At 34.8% G+C, this 20,304-nt stretch overlaps 1 protein-coding gene across 1 annotated transcript in view; it reads left to right on the top strand.

Annotated features, from left to right (window-relative positions):
• The window catches only part of LRP1B (LDL receptor related protein 1B), a 1,946,873-nt gene that overhangs the window by 1,140,708 nt on the left and 785,861 nt on the right, over positions 1-20,304 (top strand). Inside the window, exon 15 of the mRNA XM_063790432.1 lies at positions 19,963-20,143. Within this exon, the coding sequence (XP_063646502.1) occupies positions 19,963-20,143 (181 nt within the window). The remainder of the gene's footprint in view (positions 1-19,962; positions 20,144-20,304) is intronic.

Here is a 20,304-nt window from a genome sequence, read left to right as displayed (position 1 = left end):
ATATTCTAAATAAAATTGTAAAGGAGATATTTGTCAACATTTGCAACTCTTGAGATCAATGAATATTGTTATCACACTGAGTGTCAAGAATATAGCCTGTTTGCACATACTGACTCCTGTTGACAGTGAATAAGACCTTTTCATATAATTTACTTGAGATTTGATTCTTGAAAACAGTGTTCAGTTTCACATTTAGTCTATAAATATATATTTCTCATATTATTTCTCCAGAACTAGATGAGATGTTTGAAAAGTAATTTGAACCAATATATGTATTTTTGTCTGAAAAGTAGACATGCATATGAGAAGATTAAAATATGGGTTATAAAACCTATCAAATGATGAAAAGATGGAATTGGCTATGGTGGCAAGAGGGTTCTAGTAAACACACAGGAGAAGACATCCTTTCCTTTATTTCCACCCAAAATAGGCATGTGTACATATGCATCAGTATTGACAAACACAAAATATACCCATATGTATATACACATGTGAGCTCAAAAGAGCTCTAGAAACTTCTGTAAAGAAGCCTATTATGGATGTTAGATTGCTGGGAAGGTCAAAAGAGAGAAGGTGAAAATACATGGTAATCTCTAAAGTCCCATAGAGCTACAGTAGTCCCCTTTATCAGAGGCAGATAAGTTCAAAAACCCTCAGTGGATACCTGAAACCATGGATAGTGTTGAACTCTATATTTACACCATGTTTTTTCTTATGCACACATACCTGTGATAAAACTTAATTTATAAATGGGCATAGTGAGAGACTCACAACAATAATGATAATAAAATAGAACAATTATAACAACATGCTATAACAAATGTTATGTGCATGTAGTCTCTGTCTCTCAAAATATCTTACCGTACTGTACTCACTCTTCTTGTGGTCTGTCAATCTTACAACCTGGGTGGCCAGTAAGTGAATAACAGATAGGTAACATACAGTGTGGATATGCAGGGTGAAGGAATGATTCCCGTGCTAAGCAGGACTGAGTGAAATGACAGTGCAAGGTTTCAAAATGTTACTCAGAACAGCAGACAATTTAAAACTTATGAGTTGTTTACTTCTGGAATTTTCCATTTAGTATTTTCAGACTGTGGCTGACAAAGAGTAACTGAAACCATGGAAGGTGAAACCATGGTTAAGACTGTCGTATTATTATATATATAATTGTTACATTAATAAATATTCTGATTGGTAATTTTCTTACACACTTAAATAAATTACCAATATTCAGCATGAATTAAAATAAAGAAATACATTCAACTCAGTTACTTTATCATACTTAGCATTATGGAATTCTTAGTTGCTACTTCAGAAGTCCTTTAGGAATTCTTCATTTACTTAGGAATACTATTATGAACTTTAACTACAATTAAACTATTGCTTAGGTTAATTAATACGAATTTCTCAATACAATATAGTTAGTCTAGATTGACTTGACTTTAGGGATACCAAAGTAGGAAGCACTACCTCAAGTTGTGAGACTGAACAATATCCATAATACATGCTGAGAAAACTCCCACGACACTAGCTATTATGAGAACATTTTAGGGAGTAGTAATAGTCATTGTGTAACCAGTACGTTTAAAAATGTGACTCTGACATATCTAAAGCATAACTTTATTTTTACCTCCCACTGACCTTTAAAATTTACTCAGTAATCTTTCTTACTCCACATCAAAACTTGGTCAAATCCCAATCCTTTCAGCTTACACTAGGTAGTAGACAGAACTGTCAGTCATTTTAAGTCAGAAATGGAATCTCAATTTGGTCATTAGAACGCATAGTCCACCATATATACATACAAATCAAAATTCTAAACTCATTGTGTCATCAAATCTTACTTGTTTCCCACTTTTGTGCTGCCTCTGGCCCGGAGAAGGACTGGAGGGCGTATTTGTTGCATTCTCTGTTTCTCTGCCCTGCATTTATTTTCCCACCCCTCCCAGCTTGCTAGATTTTTTTTTTTAATTATTTTTAGTTTTTACTTTTCTGGGCTGAATATCTATATGTCCCTGCTAGTTAGCTTCTGATGCCCACTCACCTCTCAACATTGATTGGAAGAGGTAACAGTGGTAAAGAGAGGTAAGGAGATTAAAAAAATCTTATTTGAACTAGTCCCATTGTACTTTAGCTTCTTTGTGAGCCTGGCAGATCTTTTAAAATGGACTCTCTTGAGGGGTATGGATGTGTGTGTGTGTATGTGAGTGTGTGTGTACGCGCACGTGCGCATGTGTCTGTGTGTGTCTGTGCTTGCAAGGTTTTTGGAAGTCTTCCTTCTGCTGGATCTTTCTAATTTCATTTCCTTTGGCCAAAGGACATGAAGTTTTTGCTTGTTACTTTGCATCCCCGAATGTCCATTCTCTTATTGTTTGAATCCCTGTATCCAGCTGGACAACCTTGTTGCACTAGATCAAAGATATTTATGTGCCAGAATTCTATCCTGTGTGGTCTGCCTTTGGTCTGTAGAATTACTGTGAGCCTTTTGCCCCAATATACTCTGGGAGTGCAGCCATAGTGCAAATCAGCCAACACTATCCTGCCTACTATCCTATAGAATGTGTTTACCTTTCTCAAGTGTGAGCCAGAAGTGAGACATTCTGAGACGTGAGTTTCATGCATGGAAAAAAAATCAACTGAAGAGAGCTAAGTTCAAAGTCCTCACAGAGGCACCGCAGAAGCTCCATCACTAGAGTTGAGGTGAAAAGTATCCCTCCATCCTCTCCTTCCTATTTTAGAGGTTCACATAAGTAAAATTTGTATCTGGAGAAAAGGCATATTTATTGTCAGTTTATTAGTGTGAAGGATTTGGCCAATCAAATAGGCTGGATTTGGGTTTTGTTTTTGTTATAATTACCTTTACGGAGCCAAAGCTTTCAGATCCCTGCCTTGGTGGACAGATGCTACCTTGTGCTTAGCGTGGGATCTGGAATATGTCTTTTCATCCCTCAGTTTTCAATATTTCCTGCATGTCAGCCTTACTGGAAGGTCTCTCTCCACACTCTCATCCTTCTCTCAGTGGTAGAATGCTGTGACCTGTTACTAAGTGGAAGATTCATGGTGGATGCAAAAAAAGGTTCTCTTTTCTCTTGTGCCAGTCTTGGTCTTAGGTCCTGAGTGTCTGGGTTTTGAAGGTGGGCCCTTCTCCTCCCGTGGCAGTGAAACTCTGCCTTATATCTAGGGGAGTTTTGGGCAGGAGATAATTTTCTGCCCCATCCCCAGGGTGGCAATTGTCTTTTCTTTTAATATCAATATACAATTTTGTGTCCGGGCAATTTTTGTGCCCCTTTTCTAGGGTTAGACAGCTTTCGCTCCTATTCTTCCCTGAGTGTTGCTGTGCCTTTGTGTGGGACCAGTGGCAACAGAATTTCTTACCCATTTCCAAGCAATACACTAGCATTGCTTGCTATGACTAACAAGTTTGTAGTGGGACCAGGGGGTTTCTTACCCCTCCCTCAGGGACATATGGCTTTGCCTTTTACTTCTGCTTCAATGACAACTTGTCTTTGCAGCTTACTTTGCCTTTGGAGGAAAAAGGGTTCCCTGCTCCTTTTCTAGAGGCAGATTATTTGTTTGTACCTCTTTCACAGGACCGTTGTCTTGCTTCAGGGAGGTGGAAGGTCTTCTTTCTCTTCCCCAGTGGTTTAGGAGTTTTCCTTTGTATCAGAGAAGAGTCAGGATTGGATGGGGTTTCATGTTTGTGAGACACTCAGGGGTCTCTCTCAGGTTTCCATTTCTGCCTTCCATCTTTCTCTTGTAAATTCAGTGAAAGAAATTCTTTGTGTTGGGTATTCCCAGGGATTCTAAATTATCACATTAAACCACACTCAGTTTTAAGAATATTTTATTATTATAGCTTTTTTTAAAATCTGCTATTATGGCAGTCGCCTCTTCTTCCCATGCTCTGACAAAGAGTAATACTTTATGTGTTCTGTTTTTCCTGGAAAAGGTCTGTCACCCTTTGCATTTCAATGTATTTTGCTGTCTTGAGATCTAAGCTTTTGTTTGGATTCAAGTAAAGTTGTGATCTTGTAGATTATTGGGTTTACTCTTATCGTTATTCTTTTGTGGCTTTCTGCATTGCATCTTAAGCAAGGCCGAGCTCTGAATGTTTATAATTCATGAGTGCAAATAGGAATTTGAGGAACAAGATGGAAATAGTTTTTAAAACTGTTTTCTTTCCCTTTTCCTTAGCAATAGAATCAATTAAAAAATAGTTGAGCACTTCCGTGAATATATGTGAATCCCTTGTGATGCTTTAAATATCCACAGTTTACACATAAAGGCATTTTACTTGATGCAAAAAGATTTAAGTGTTTTCTACTTTCAGTAAGCTCATTTTGTATATTTTTAACAAAAAAATAAATGTAGCAGTGGGAGTTTTCACTTTACAAAAAGAAAAATTGGTTTATATGTTATATTATCAGAAAAAATCTTTTATTTAAAGAGATGGTACAGGATGATATGATTAAAGGTAATCTATAAATCTGATCCTTATTTTTTTATAAAGATTTCTATTTATCTACAAAAATATCATATAATTGCCAAATATCTGTCAGATAGAAGGCAAAGTGTTTATCTGAAAATATCAAGTGGTTGTTCTCAAAGAGTTTATATTCTTATTGGATGCATCTGCCAAATAATAAATGAAATGAGGGACTAAATATAAGGCTAAGCAAATAATTCAACTTTACTGTACACTCTATAACAATACTGAAAAGTTTTTTTTTATTATTATTATTGTACTTCAAGTTTTAGGGTACATGTGCACAATGTGCAGGTTAGTTACATATGTATACATGTGCCATGCTGGTGTGCTGCACCCATTAACTCGTCATTTAGCATTAGTTATATCTCCTAATGCTATCCCTCCCCCCTTCCCCCACCCCACAACAGTCCCCAGAGTGTGATGTTCCCCTTCCTGTGTCCATGTGTTCTCATTGTTCAGTTCCCACCTATGAGTGAGAATATGCGGTGTTTGGTTTTTTGTTCCTGTGATAGTTTACTGAGAATGATGATTTCCAATTTCATCCATGTCCCTGCAAAGGACATGAACTCATCATTTTTTATGGCTGCATAGTATTCCATGGTGTATATGTGCCACATTTTCTTAATCCAGTCTATCATTGTTGGACATTTGGGTTGGTTCCAAGTCTTTGCTATTGTGAATAGTGCCGCAATAAACATACATGTGCATGTGTCTTTATAGCAGCATGATTTATAGTCCTTTGGGTATATACCCAGTAATGGGATGGCTGGGTCAAATGGGATTTCTAGTTCTAGATCCCTGAGGAATTGCCACACTGACGTCCACAAGGGTTGAACTAGTTTACAGTCCCACCAACAGTGTAAAAGTGTTCCTATTTCTCCACATCCTCTCCAGCACCTGTTGTTTCCTGACTTTTTAATGATTGCCATTCTAACTGGTGTGAGATGGTATCTCATTGTGGTTTTGATTTGCATTTCTCTGATGGCCAGTGATGATGAGCATTTTTTCATGTGTTTTTTGGCTGCATAAATGTCTTCTTTTAAGAAGTGTGTGTTCATGTCCTTCACCCACTTTTTGATGGGGTTTGTTTTTTTCTTGTAAATTTGTTTGAGTTCATTGTAGATTCTGGATATTAGCCCTTTGTCAGATGAATAGGTTGTGAAAATTTTCTCCCATTTTGTAGGTTGCCTGTTCACTCTGATGGTAGTTTCTTTTGCTGTGCAGAAGCTCTTTAGTTTAATTAGATCCCATTTGTCAATTTTGTCTTTTGTTGCCATTGCTTTTGGTGTTTTAGACATGAAGATATTTTTAACAAAATAAATTGATAACAGTCCTGGGAAACTGAAAAATATACCATCAGCGATCAGAAATAATGGGAATTTCCTAATTAGAATACAGATTGAACCAGACTGACTAACAAGATCACCAGAAACCATAGCTTAAGATACCATAGGTGTAAACTTGAAATATAAGAGTTGAGAAAGAGGAACACCATGATCCTAATAAAAACTAAAAGAGATTTTTTTAAAGGCCTTAAGGCACTCTTTAAAGAAAGTTAGTAATTAACTGCACTTAAAATAATGAGTCCAGTTCAACCCATCCCAGCTACTTTAAGTACACCCCTAGAAGCATACTCAAAGAATGGAATTGAAATAACTGTCTATTCACTTGGGAGGAAGTTAAAGTTTTATCTCAAAAATCATACAAAAATAAAGCTTCAAGAACACAAAAAATATAAAATTTAGAAATATGGGGATTTTGTTTGGGTTAAATGAAAACATTTATTGTTCACAGTTCTAGAGGTAGGAGGTACATCAACAAGGTGCCAGCAGATTCAGTGTCTGGTGAGGGCTGTCTTTCAGGTTTGCAGACAGCCTCCTTCTCACAGTGTTCCCATGGGGTGGAAAGAAAGAGCTCTGGCCTCTTCCTCTTAGAAGGACACTAATTCCATCATGGCAGTTACTCTCATGACCTCATCTAAGCCTAATTACCTCCCAAAGGCCTCACCTTCTAGTACCAGACCATTGGGAGCTAATTAGGGCTTCAACATATGATTATTTTTTTCTTTGAGGGACAGGAACATTCAGTCCATAGCAGATGTTTACTGTCGCTTTAAGCAATAAATTTGGGGGCAATTGTTACACATCAATGGACAACTAATATACTCCCCTATAGCTTATTCTCAGCACAACAGCCTGAGTGGTTTTTTAAATTTTAAATCTAGTCTGGTTAATCTACTTACAACTTTCCAATGACTTCCTGTCACTCAAAATAAGTTCTTAGCACTCACCACGTCCTGGAAGGCTGAGAATGATCTGGCATCTGACTGCTTCTCTGTTCTCATTTTCCACTGTTCCTCCCCTCCCTTGCTCTCTCTGCCTAGCCACCTTCTCTCCCTCCCTTCCACCACTGTTCGTGCACACTCTTTTCTCACAGTTACCCCAGTACGCCAACCCTGTTGCCACCTCAGGGCCTTTACCACGCGCTGTTTTCTGTCCTGTACATGCCTACCCCTGGACTCAATCATTCCCTTCAAGGCTCACTCCAAATGTTACCTCCCTGGGAAGTTTTCCTCAGCACTGTCTCTCCAGCAGCCCCATCCCGGTTGCTGCCTGGCCCCTTGCTGTGATGCATCTTTTGTTGGGGCACCCATGTAGGGGATGTGCATGCCTGTGTGCATTTGTGGAAATATGTATTTTTTAGTGGTACTGGGATGCAAACATTTTCTAAGCAGTGCAACGCAAAACCTCGTGAAACACACACACACATATGCTTGCATATATATATATATATATATATATACACATATACCTGCATTAAAATTTTAGAAAACACATTTCTATGAAAAAGGCATTATTAGCAAGTGAAAACATGAAAGATTAAGCAAAAATGTTCACAATTCATATAACAGAAAGCAATGATTATGAAATAAAGACAATGTCAGAAAAAACTTAAAAAGGACTTATTGAGGCAGTTCACAGAAGAAGAAATACAAATTTTCTGAATAGGCATATGGAGAGGAACTCAACATCATACTAATCACAAAAATGTAAATCAACAGAATAGTTTTCACCAAATTCATCAGATTAAAGAATGAAAGATTGACAATATGTAATATTAGAACATAAGAAAATATTTCCCACACTACTGGGGAGAATGTAAGTTGTTATATTGGTTTTGAAGCATTATTTAGTAATAGCTATCAATTTAAATGGTACATAAGATTCAAACCAATTCCACAATTAGTTACCTATTCTATAGAAGTATACACATGTTCAAAAAGACACATTATTTGTAATCATAAATTGGAAGCAATATAAAGTCCATCAGATGAGGCATGATGCATTTATATTAGCAATAATATTAAGTAGCCGTTAAAATGAATGAGGTAGAGCTATATATACTTAAATCAACAAAACCCATAAATAGACAAAGTGAGCTAAAAGATATTTTTGCAGAATGATCCTATTTTTGCAAGTATATCCAAAAGTTTTTGGAAGGATCAATAAACTGTTTATAGTGATTACTTCTCTGGAGGGCCATATGAATTTTTGCACCCACATCTGACTGTCTTTTAAAATTTGTACAACACGATATACATTCTTAGCTTGAGTAAGAATTGCAAAGAAAATAACAAAGTAAAGAAATGTGATTATAGGTAACCGTGTAAATACAAGTTTTTTTTTTTTGGTGCAATTAGTTTTTTGTCACATTAATATAAGTTGTAAGTTGGTTACTTCAAACATGGATGATTGCTTAAAAAAAATCTACATTTTCATCTTATGTTCTAAATGGGTGTTGTTTTATTTTAGTTTGTCTTTTGTCTGCTAAGCCCTTTCCTCAAAATCTTTATACACTTGAATCTCTTCCTTTTATACTTACATCAAGTGTTGTTGTTTTCTTCGTGAATAAAATGGTGTCTTATTTGGGGCTAGTGTGCTACAAGTTGTCTCTTCTGGATCCATACACATCTGTCTACTAACAGTCATTACTTAACCAGCTATTAAAAAATAGCTTCAGAACTTTTTTTTTGTAATCTATACATATTTAATGATTTTGGCAAGTCCCCTATATAGCATTTTGATTTGAAACTACCAAGAAGATTATAAAATTCAGATGAAGCAAAGGAGAAATATCAAATTTTATCTCATCATTGGCCTTCTTGTTTCATTTTAAAGGTAAAATATTGACTTAAAAAGTTTAAAGATTAGTTAGATCATTAATATAATAGAATATCCATCTGAGGTAACTAAGTAATACTCTTCAATTCTGATATAAGTTTTAATGTGTTTTTATTTCCTCTCTCTCTCTTTATATGTGTGTGTGTGTGTGTGTGTGTGTGTGTGATATGTATATATGCCATTATATATAGCTCCTCCAGAAAAATCATGATTTTTACACACTGCATAGTCTGATGGTCTCAGCACTTAAAATTATATTTTAAGCTACTGTAAATCATATTTTATTGACAAAATATCTGTTGCTGTAGAACAGTAGCATTTGTGAATTGCCTAGTATTTACCAGACATTTCATATCAATTATTCTGAATATGTAGGAGGTTTGTGGTTTTTGCTCATGTTAGGGACCTAGAGCTTACAGGAATTAAGAAATGTTCTCTTATAACTCAGACCAGGTTTATTTTAGACTCGGTCATAGACTAAGAAAAACAATATTGTGTATCCTCATACTTTTTGCCTCCCTCAAAAAAATGAGTGATGACTACCTCAGATCTTCCTTAAACACCTATCAATTCTCTTTTCTCTTTATTCATTAACTTTTATTTTTTCTTTATTATTCCTATGCAATTGGAAAGAATCAGAGTTCTCATCAAAATATGCATCTACTGTAGTATAGTATGCTATATTTAGATAACTGGAAGAAATATGTTGATATTAGGACATTTAATGTGTGGTGATGGTCTGATAACCATATAAAATATTTTGATACACATCTGTTCCTTTCTTTGGTTAATACAAATCTGCCTGCACTGGATAGCAATGCACTCCTATCCCCAGCATTGACACTTTTATCTTTGTTATAAAAATGAGCTTTCATAAATCTTTATTGTTAATCATAGAAGAATGTGCATATTTTCTGTCAAAACAAATTACCTTGATATTTTAGCTATTAAGTTATTTGTAATTTGTCTTAAATAGAGGAATTTCAAATTGCAAGGTTTAACTCGCTATTATTTCAGGTGAAAAACAAAAAGTACCCTTTTTCAAGATAAAAAAGATATAGAGATATACATAAAATATCATTCTGAGACAAACATTTTCAAAATGTTTGTCACTGTAACTATTCGTGACATGTTTAACATTTTTCTTTTCAAAGTATTTTATATATGTGGAATTTCAATGAAACTGAACCCATTCTGAGACTGCATATTTGAAAAAAGTAATTTGTATTTACTACTATACTAGCCACAGAAACATAACTGAATATTCTTATGCAATTTTGCCAAAAAAATATGGCAAGTAACTTTTCATTTCAAGATAAGAAAACTCATTTAGAGGAATCAAAATGAACCAAAGAGTCTGAGAAATATCACTCACTTTTAAGGTAGAACCCCAACCTCATAGAACACGGATAATTTTGTCTTCCATGGGACATTTGATATTATCTAGAATTATTTTGGGTTCAACTGGAGAGGGTGTTGCTACTGGAATCTAGTAGATAGAGGTATGTGCTGCTAAACATTGTGCAATACACAGGACAGTTCTCCACAACAAAGGATCTTCAGTTCCCAAATGTCAGTAATGCCACAGCTGAGAAACCCTATCATAAAGGATGGTGGGGAATAAACCTGCCGCCACTGCATTGGTGCCAAAAGTAGAAAATGAGACATTGAGACTTAGGAAGTTTATTGCTCACCACATGAGTATCAGCATGGTTGCACTGGTTACCCTGCCCGCAAGTCTCAGGGAGCGACATGATAGCCCTGGATGAATGCTGAGCAAGCAGGGGGTTGTGCCACAGCTGCGGATCCCAGGGCCTAGAGATCAGCACTTTCTGAGAAAGCAGCTGGCATTATGCAAACAGCAAGATCTCTAGTTTGCCTCCCCTGTGGAGCAAGCAGTTACACAGCAGTCACCCTGTGGTCCCCTTGACTTACTTAGCTGCCTATGTGAGTAGCAAGATAAATTGTTCAGTATCAAAAGAGAAATAAGCCTTACAATCTGGCAAACTCAGCAAGAATGTACAGGGACACTCAAGGCCCACAGGGGACTGCCTCTCCCAATACCTATAAATAAACCCTTGAAAATAAGTACAAGTCACAGTAAGGGACCACCTTATCACTGCTGTTCATGAAAATTTTAGGTATGATCACCTCATAAGGGTTCCACGCAATGACTTTTAAGTTCACAGGGGGAAAATGCTATTTAAGTTGTTTTTCTGCTATTTAACCTATAATAGCCCTGTAACTCTTCTCCAATATCCTCTTTTCATCCCCTGAACACCCTAGACATGGTCCCAACTCAGGGCTTTTGCACATGTTTCTGTGTCTGGAACGTTCTTCCATCAGATGCCCCCATGCCTCTCTTCTGTAAGTCCTAGACGTCTTTGCCTGCAGACCACCTCCTCAGTCAGCCCTTCTGGCCAGCCCAATAAAATTACTTACCGCCACCACACCCAACCCAGCTCTCTTCCCTTTCCTGCCTTTTTCTCTTTTGTGATTATTCTGAGTATGTTTCACTTGGTTGTTGCCTTGCTGCAAGAATGTAAGCTTCAATAGGTAAGAGATTTTCTTTGTTTTGCTCGGTGGTAGATCCTTAGGGCCTAGAACAGTTCATGGCTCATATTAACTATAGAGCAAACATTCATTAGATGGATGAATGGGTACTTTAATTTAGTTGTCATTACTTTAAAAACAGTAATTAAACTGATTAAAAAGATCTAAGAGTCATTAAAGCATGATGATTTTTGTTCTAATATAAGAAACAATTAAGATCAATTTATCATTTTTTGATCATTCGAAAAGTCATTTTGGTTTTCACTGAAATTCCTCTTATAATAATCATCCTTGGATGATTTTTCAGGAATTTTCAGTTGAATCTTGTAAAACCTTACATATTTTTATTGATTTATTTAAACTTCTGTAACGTTTTAATAAAAAATTTTAGATTACAATTTTTATATTACACATAATACACCCGTCTTAACACACTTTCCTAGTCTTTCGGAATCAACATCTCATTTTTTTTTGCACAGCTTTAGATTCTTTTTCTTTAAGAGGTACATATCTACCTTGAATAATTTTATACTATATACTTATATGAATAAGTTATTCACTAATACCTCTTATACTTTTACTGTGGAATCATAAGTATTTATCTTATTATACCACAATTGTTATAAAATATATTATTAATATCATTTAAACTAATTTTTACAGGTAATGCTACATCTAGCCTTGATATCTTCTATTATATAAAAACAATGCATTTACAAAGCAATTTATTATATTTTAAAAAATAAATTTTGAAGTAACTTTAGTCAAGAATTTGCAAAATAGTACAGAGAATTTCTGTATATTTCTCTGTCTTAATTAATTCAGTCTTCCATAAAAAAGTACCATAGACTGGGTGACTTATACACAACAGAAATTTGTTTCTCTCAATTCTGGAGCATAGAAGTCTGAGATCAGGGTGGGAGCATGGTCAGGTTCTGGTGAGGGACCTCTTCCAGGTTGCAGACTGATGATGACTTCTCACTGTATCCTCACATGAAGGAAAAAGGATTAGAGAGCTCTCTGGTCTCTTCTTATAAGGGCACTAACTTCATTTACGAGGGCACCACCCTCATTAACTAATTACCCCCAAATATTTTCACATTAGAATGAGGATTTCAACATGTGAAGTTTAGGAGGACAGAAACATTTAGTCCGTTGCGCCCTCACACAGCTTTTTCTAACATCTGGCAAAACTGCACTGCAGTTATCAAAATTAGAAAAATTAATGTTGATGCAATATTGTTAATCAAAGACTTTATTCAAATATCAGCCATTTTTTCATAATGAGTTAGTTATGTCTTGTCCTTCTCATGTAGCTTATAACAGTGCCCCAGGTTTTCCTCATGTTTTCTTTTAATATTTCACTTCCCTTCGTATGGACATTTGTTAAATCTCTACATTGTTAGTCATTAGATGTATTTTAGTAAGAAACGAGAGGTATCATTTATTGAGAATTTGATTATGTGCCAGGCATTGTTCTGCTTATTATTCTCTCCTTTAATCCTAATATGAAGAGAACTGATTATTATTCATATTTTCATTTGCAAAAGCTGAAGTTCCAGTTTAAGCCATGTATCAAAGGGTAGGCAATTTGCCAAAGGTTATCAAAGTGGAGAAATCTGAAAAAATTTGCAGACTTTCACTATGTACGGTCTTTGTGATTGGAAAGTTTGTACCAAAAGCATCCTCTACTGTAGTAACCTTATTCTAGCTTTATTCCCCTCCCTTCTTCCATGCCCCACTTTTCCTTCTTCCAAGGAAACTTTGCCTAGGTTAAACTTTCTTCAACTCCTTCCTCTATTTATCATTTTTTTTCTTTACAATTCTGGAGGTCAAATTTGAATACAAAGTAGGGTAGGCACATTAGAACATGAGTTAAATTTCAAGACTTGCTATAGTGACTACTAACTAATCATAGGTCCTTGTGAGTCAACTTACTTTTCTGGGTCTTTGTTTCATTATTTGTAGATGTACAAGTTAAACTTTATGGTTTTGTAGCTTCTTTTATTCCTAGCATACTGAATTCACAACAAGGCTGCTGCCTAATTTTATTATGACTTTGCCCCAATGTACTGTTTCAGTTTTGTAAGAGTACCTGTGTACCCAGGAGGTTTATGACTGTGTGTTTTCTTAGATATTTATGGAAAGATGTTATTAGATAAATTATTATTAAGAACTTGGCCTCCTTTACCACATTTACCTAGAGTCCACACATGCATTTGTCTAGCCTTTTTCTCTGCGTATTTATGTGGATCTGAAACAAGTATAGTTTTGGTTGATTTAGGCTGGTTATCTCCAGGAGTATGGTCACATGAGATAACACATTTGTTCTATGCCATGGTAATTGTAAATACAATAAAGATTTACATTCTCTAACTTTTAAGCTCAACTTGGAATTTAGTGATCAGTATTTTTCACTAAACATGATTTCTAAGCATGTATGTGATACCTTGTCTTTTTTAAAGTTCAGTAAACATTATCAGTTGATGCAACTTTTTGAATGTTTAAGTGACCAAGTGCAAAAACAGGAAACCTATTAGAAAATATAGCTAATAAAAAGTCAACTTCTGTGAAATTAAATTGTCCAAGTGACTACTAATAGAGTAGACTTTTCATATAATATGAAAGAGATTGAATAATTTACTATTGATGAAATCGGTACCAAAAGTGTTTTACTTTTATAAATTATAAACTTCACAGTTCTAAAATGAATATTCGAGAATAGGTGTGATATATTGTGTTCCAAAAATGGAAGCAATTTTAGCTTTGTTTTCTCTTGATAGGCAGAGTTAGGTAGTAAAATGGTGTTAATGGAAATGACTTTCTCCCCATTCACAATGAAGACTCTAATATTATCCGAAGAATTTTAGTGGAATATTGTACAATGATCTATATGCCCCTTGCGTATCTCTAGGGCTTCTTTAATTGAAAGCTATTTTGTCCTCTGAAATATATACTTTTCAGTGTTTTATCGGAAAAGGATGAATGTGAAGAATGACCTTCTTCTTCCCAGCCCATTCAGCAAAATCATTTTCAGATCACAGGCATGGTCATTGTGTACTAGTTAGGATTCTCTAGAGAAACAGAACAAACAGAATGTATATATAGAGAGACAGAGAAAAAGAGATTTATTAAGGAATTAGGTCACACAATTATGGGAACTGGAAAGTCCAAAATTTGCAGAGTACATCAGCAGGCTGGAGACCCAAAAAGAGCTGATGTTGCTGCTTGAGTTCAAAGACAGTCTGGAGGAAGAATTTCATCCTTCTCAGGGGATCCCAATCTATTCTTAAGGCCTTCAACTGATTGGATGAGGCGAACCCACATTATAGAGAGTAACCTGCTTATTACTCAAATTCTACTGATGTTCATATAATCTAAAACATACCTTTACAGCAACATCCAGACTGATGACCAATTATTTGTGTACCATGGGCTAGCCAAATTGACTCATACAATTAACCATCACACATAGTTAGCTACACAATATGCTGTAGATATGGTTGTGTAAATCAACACAGAATTCCCATAAGAACAATAGCTTGGAATCCAGAAATTATTATTTGTGTTCATATCCACTCATCAATTTGTTTGCTCTATCTATCTGCATTTATTGCTTTAGGTGTGGTTGTGTAAATCAGTGCAGAATTCCCATAAGAGTAATAGCCTGGCATGCAGACATTATTATTTGTGCTCATACACACTCACCAATTTGTTTGCTCTATCTATCTGCATATATTAGTGACTACCAGATTATGACTTTTCAGGACCTTTTATTGTGAGACATTTCTCCATGGATCTCTCACATTTCTGCATGTCTCAAAGTAAGACACTTACTGTTTTTTCTTCAGAAGTATCTTTTCAAAGATGCTTGTATAGCAAAGAGTATTGAGAGAAAGAGACAGTCACTTGCCAGTGAAAACAGCAGGCCTTCTTACTGCCCATTATAATAGGCTTGGATTTTCTAAACTCAGAATTCTTCTCCTGTAATGCCACCCACAGTATATGAAAGCATCCATATGGACCCCTCCCAGTTGCTCCTGCGGACTTCGAAGTAAAGGGAACTGACACCAATCTGCTGATGACCATCCTGCGTGTTGTGCCATGAGTAATAAAATCTTTTATATCTGATCCACAAGTCTTGTGTCTTCTACCAGAATTCATGGAACAAAAACAGGCAAACTTGTAAGCTTGAAAGTATGATAAAAATCTCAGTCCTTAACCATTCTTGATCTTTCATTTTATTCATCATTTTATATTATTGGTAACTATGATGCATACTATGACACTATCTTTACTTGTCCATGTCTTCATTGTATTAAAGATAAAATAACTGAATGTCATAGAGTGATGATCTGTATCCCCTGACCCATTGAGAGTGACAGTTTGCATTGGATAATGGAAGGAAACCACTATGTTTTAATATATTCTGTTTATTCTGGAAAATAAGACCCTTATATGCACTCTACATATCTCTTTGAATACAACATCAAGGTATTTTGTTCTGAGTGAGAATGGCTTGTGTATTCACCCTCCTTGACCTAACAGCTAAGGAGAAATCTGGAATGAAAATGAGGTTGAGAAATATCAGCCTCAGCTGGCCATTAGGGACAGGTGGTATCTTTAGTCTGTGACCAGAGACCCTTGAAACCCCATGAGACAGCTTATTCAGCAAGCAAATTTTACTGCTACACTATTAATTAAATCAATGTCATTCCCTCATGTCAGATACATATGAGCTATTTATGGCCTCAGGCCATATTGAAATGTACAAAGAGAATATGTATTAATTGAACTACAAGAATAGGAGACAGGAAAGTTGTCCAAGTGCTGACTCTAGGGTGAGGTAAGGCATCGCTGGCCTTAGGCATGTCTACATGCATGATGCAGACTTAATTATTTAAAGCACTTTACCATACTCTGTACTCACGTAGACACTTCCGTTCCAACTCAGAAAAATAATGTTCATGCTAAGGATAGATAACACTGGATAAACTTGTATAAGGTAGAAAAATGTAGAAACTATGATTTTATAATGGCCATTTTTGGGTATAATTTTTAGTCAGTTTCTTATTATATGCATCAAATTCTGTTGTAAAGCATCAAGATCTATGGATCATTTCTGGAGGTCCAGCTCATGTGCCATAATAAAAATAAGGCCACTGCTCACATCCTTTCTTTTAAAAATCATGGACCCATTTTAAAAAGAGGCAATTATATTTTAAGTATATAAAACTTTAGTCTTCTGTTCCATGAATGTATAATATCTAAAAATCAGACCTGTAATGAAGTTTTCATTTTAGAAATATGTTTTTCTCCCAAAACCACTCTCTTTAAAAATGTTTATTTGGTCTAGTCCAAAGTATTACATTCATTTGAAGAACAGTCCTATTTATTCCTTTTAAATCCACATCATTATTCTTTTAAAATTTACATAAATTTTATTATATGTTATTTATCCTCATTTCCTTAGTGGTAGGTGTCTCTTATAGGAAGTAATATTGTTAACATCAGGAATTTTTCACTTAAGTAAACCACGCACTTCATTATTAATCCTAAATTTGAATGAGATATGTGAGTGTGTGGGTGTTTAATGCACTGTTTATATATTACTCCATTCATATAAGTTATTTTGAAATTACTAGAACAAAGATAACATGTTGTAGAAATTATAATAATTTGAGAAAAATAATATTAAGTTTTCAGAATGCAAGAAAAGGCTGTTTATTTTCTGAGTATGAGTAAATGTGCAATATCTTCACTTAGCATGAAAAATACAGACATAATATTAATCTAAACAAAGTTTACAAGAAATAATTATCTACTGGAATTTTTTTTTCTTAAGAAGTACAAACATGTTAACTCCTTGCCTATTGATGCATGAAAATGGGTATTTGGTGAAAGCTAAGGGAGATTTTGACCAGATGTTTAAAATAGCCATGCTCTTGTTTGCTATTAGTTATGCAATAATAATAATAAATAGTAGAAAATATGAATTTTATAATGTAGAATACTTGAACTCTATCCCAAAGTATACAAAGAAATCTACTCTACCAAGTTTTTCTTTATCAAACATCTTCCTTGCATTTTAATATCATGTGTTTCCTCAAGCTAATAATTAGACTCTCTGTAGTCACTGATGTTTGTTTGGCCTTTGAATGCCACAACCTTCATGTGTCCCTGATCTGTTTAAAGGGCTTTTGTTCATAGAGTCATTATTAGTCAGTCTCAGGCAGGACCCAACCAGACCCCTTTGAATAAAATATCAAACGTACATAAGACTGATGTTCTATGTGTCTAACTGTTCCATCTAATTTATAAGTTAATTTAAAGCAGAGACCAAATAATGTGGAAGCAGAATGCTTCCCTTATCAATGTATATTTGTGGAGAAAGGAATTTATTGATTGTTCAAGCTGTGTTCTGCAAGAGAGAAATTCCTCCCTGCCCCATTAAAGATAACCTAAAAAGATTCCCAATTTGTTCATAGATCTTTTTATACATTTTCTTATTTTTAAATTTTTATTCATTATCATTCTCCCTATAACAGAAAAAAAAATCAAAGCACAAACAGAAAACAACCTTAAAAAATAATCTAGGCTAATTCCTTTATTACTATCTTAATAGACTAGATACCTAGCCTAAGGAAAGATTATACAGAAATTATAATGATATTATTACAGGAATAATAATAATCATTATATATTATGCCAACCATTAAGAACATCACATATATTTATTTATATACTATTTTTAGTTAAAGTTAGTCACTGGTAAAAATGCAAGAAAATATTATAGAAAAAGCATTTCAAAGGTGAAAAACAAAAGATACAATCCTATCAAGTAGTACCCTTAAAGAAAAGAGACAGAAGAGATATAAAATATTTTTTAATCCTGATAAATTAATAAAAACTAACATGAACTGAGAAGTTACTGTATTCCAGGAAATATGCTAAATGTTTACATGCAGTAACTATTAATAGCTTGCCCTTTGTAATCATCCTATGAGATAGGTGCTATGATAATCTTCACTTTCCTGATGCGTCACTGAATTTGCTTACCCAAGTGTCAGAAACAAAAGTTTCATCCATACAGCATTGTAACTGCTTCATATGAAAAAAATAAGTCTCAAGTCATATGTTAAAAGGAAAAGTTTCAAAAATAAGAGGGTTGTCCCGCATGAAGACTTTTTGTACTGGGGCAGATTTCACATGTAATTCAATTTTTGAAAACCAACTAACAAAAATCAGCTGTAGACTATAATAAATAGAAAAGGGTAAATAACTACTCTCATTCCATTATACCAGAATAGGAAAGTGCTCAGGAAAATTAAGTGTCAATAAGTAAAGGCAAAATTAAACTTCTTTTTCTAAGCATAGGCACAATTAACCTATGAAAATTACTCATATTGGATGGTAATGAAGCAGATAGCTTAGCGAAATTGGGAACATATCTGATTCACTGTAATGGAATTTTCAGTTAGATCAGATCACATTTTGTATCAGTCATTCTGAATCACAACACATGTTGATTAGCAACAAGGGTTACAAGGGAAAATTTTACTGTTTTTCCTGAGCCAGAAAGACCATGATTAAACAACATGATAATAGTAAATATCCATTGTGTCTGCATACAGGGAAATGTGATATAGATTTCCTTGTAGTGTGTGAATACACAGCTCCCTCTCTAATATATACTACCTATTGCTTTTGTCCAGTAAATTCCAGTTCTGTAACTCATGCCAAAAAGGAAAAGAGGAAGTCTATGTACTCTACCTTGGTTTTGAGAGAAAAGAAGGAGTTCACAGCAATTTTTCATGCAACAGAAGAATGGAATCGTAGTTGTAATGTTGTAGGCTGAAGTGTGGATGAAGACAGGATGCTACAGAAACTCACCCTAGGAACCATGCAGTTTTGAGGGTTTCCACACTGTGGGTCATAAGGCTTGGATATTTATCCAATTGCTACTGCTTTGTGAATGATAATAGACCATAAGTAACTGCCTTCACTTTGAAGTTTTAGTTACCCCCCCCTTTATAAAATAAAGGGTTTGAATTAGGTGAACTCCAAGGATTATTATTTGTCTATTACATTTGAATTATCATTGCCTGTATCTCATATAATCCTGTAATAGGATTCTTTGCAAGGTAAGTCTAAAACAAAGAGAAGTATTTTGGCGATTCCTTGAGATTGACTGTTGATGCAGTTCTGGGATGAAAGCCTGTCCTGGGCTTTCATACTTGTGCCCCTGCTGAAACTGTTCATCCTTGGGCAAGAGGACATTCATATTATTTCGATTACTCAGATTACATATTACAAGTTTGAACATGCTGACACAGTACTAGTAGATTTTTCTTCAGAACCGTCTATATTGCTGAATTTGTCACTTCTATTCAAGCTTTTTCACTCCTATCACTTATATGTTCCCATTTTTCTGCAGATCACTGAATTACAATAAATTGAGGTTCAATTAAATCTGAGTTAATGACCATGATTAATTTGTTAACACTGTGTACAATTGAGAGAGGGCCTATGATTCACATAAAAAGGCATTCAAAATAAAATTGAAAAATATTCTATAGAATAGTGACATTTGCAAAAATTACACCATAAAGATTTCATGGATCAGAGTTCTTTCCTCTTTGAACTAAAGTTTTTATTAGGTAGCTATTAGTAGTGAACACTAATTTTACTATAGTTGTAAAAGTAATTTCTTTCTTGTTTTTGCTTTTTTTATAGATCTGGATAATGTAGAGGGCATTGCTGTGGACTGGATTGGAAATAATCTTTACTGGACCAATGATGGCCATACGAAAACCATTAATGTGGCCAGGCTGGAAAAAGCTTCTCAGAGTCGGAAGACTCTTTTAGAGGGTGAAATGTCTCATCCCAGAGGAATTGTGGTGGATCCAGTTAATGGGTATGCAATATTTGACTAGCTTTATATAAGAAAAATAATAGATAAATTTGTTTCTTACATAGTTAATAATAGTTTTATTTAAATCCATATGTATAGCTGAATTTCCACACAAATGGTCTTAGTGGGTAAAGTTACACATTTAAGGGTTTTTCTGTACTAGA

This window comes from Pan troglodytes, chromosome 13 (genome assembly GCF_028858775.2).
Source record: "Pan troglodytes isolate AG18354 chromosome 13, NHGRI_mPanTro3-v2.0_pri, whole genome shotgun sequence".
NCBI lineage: Eukaryota > Metazoa > Chordata > Mammalia > Primates > Hominidae > Pan > Pan troglodytes.
Note: the sequence above shows the minus strand (reverse complement) of the source record. Positions and strands in the feature narration are given on the sequence as shown.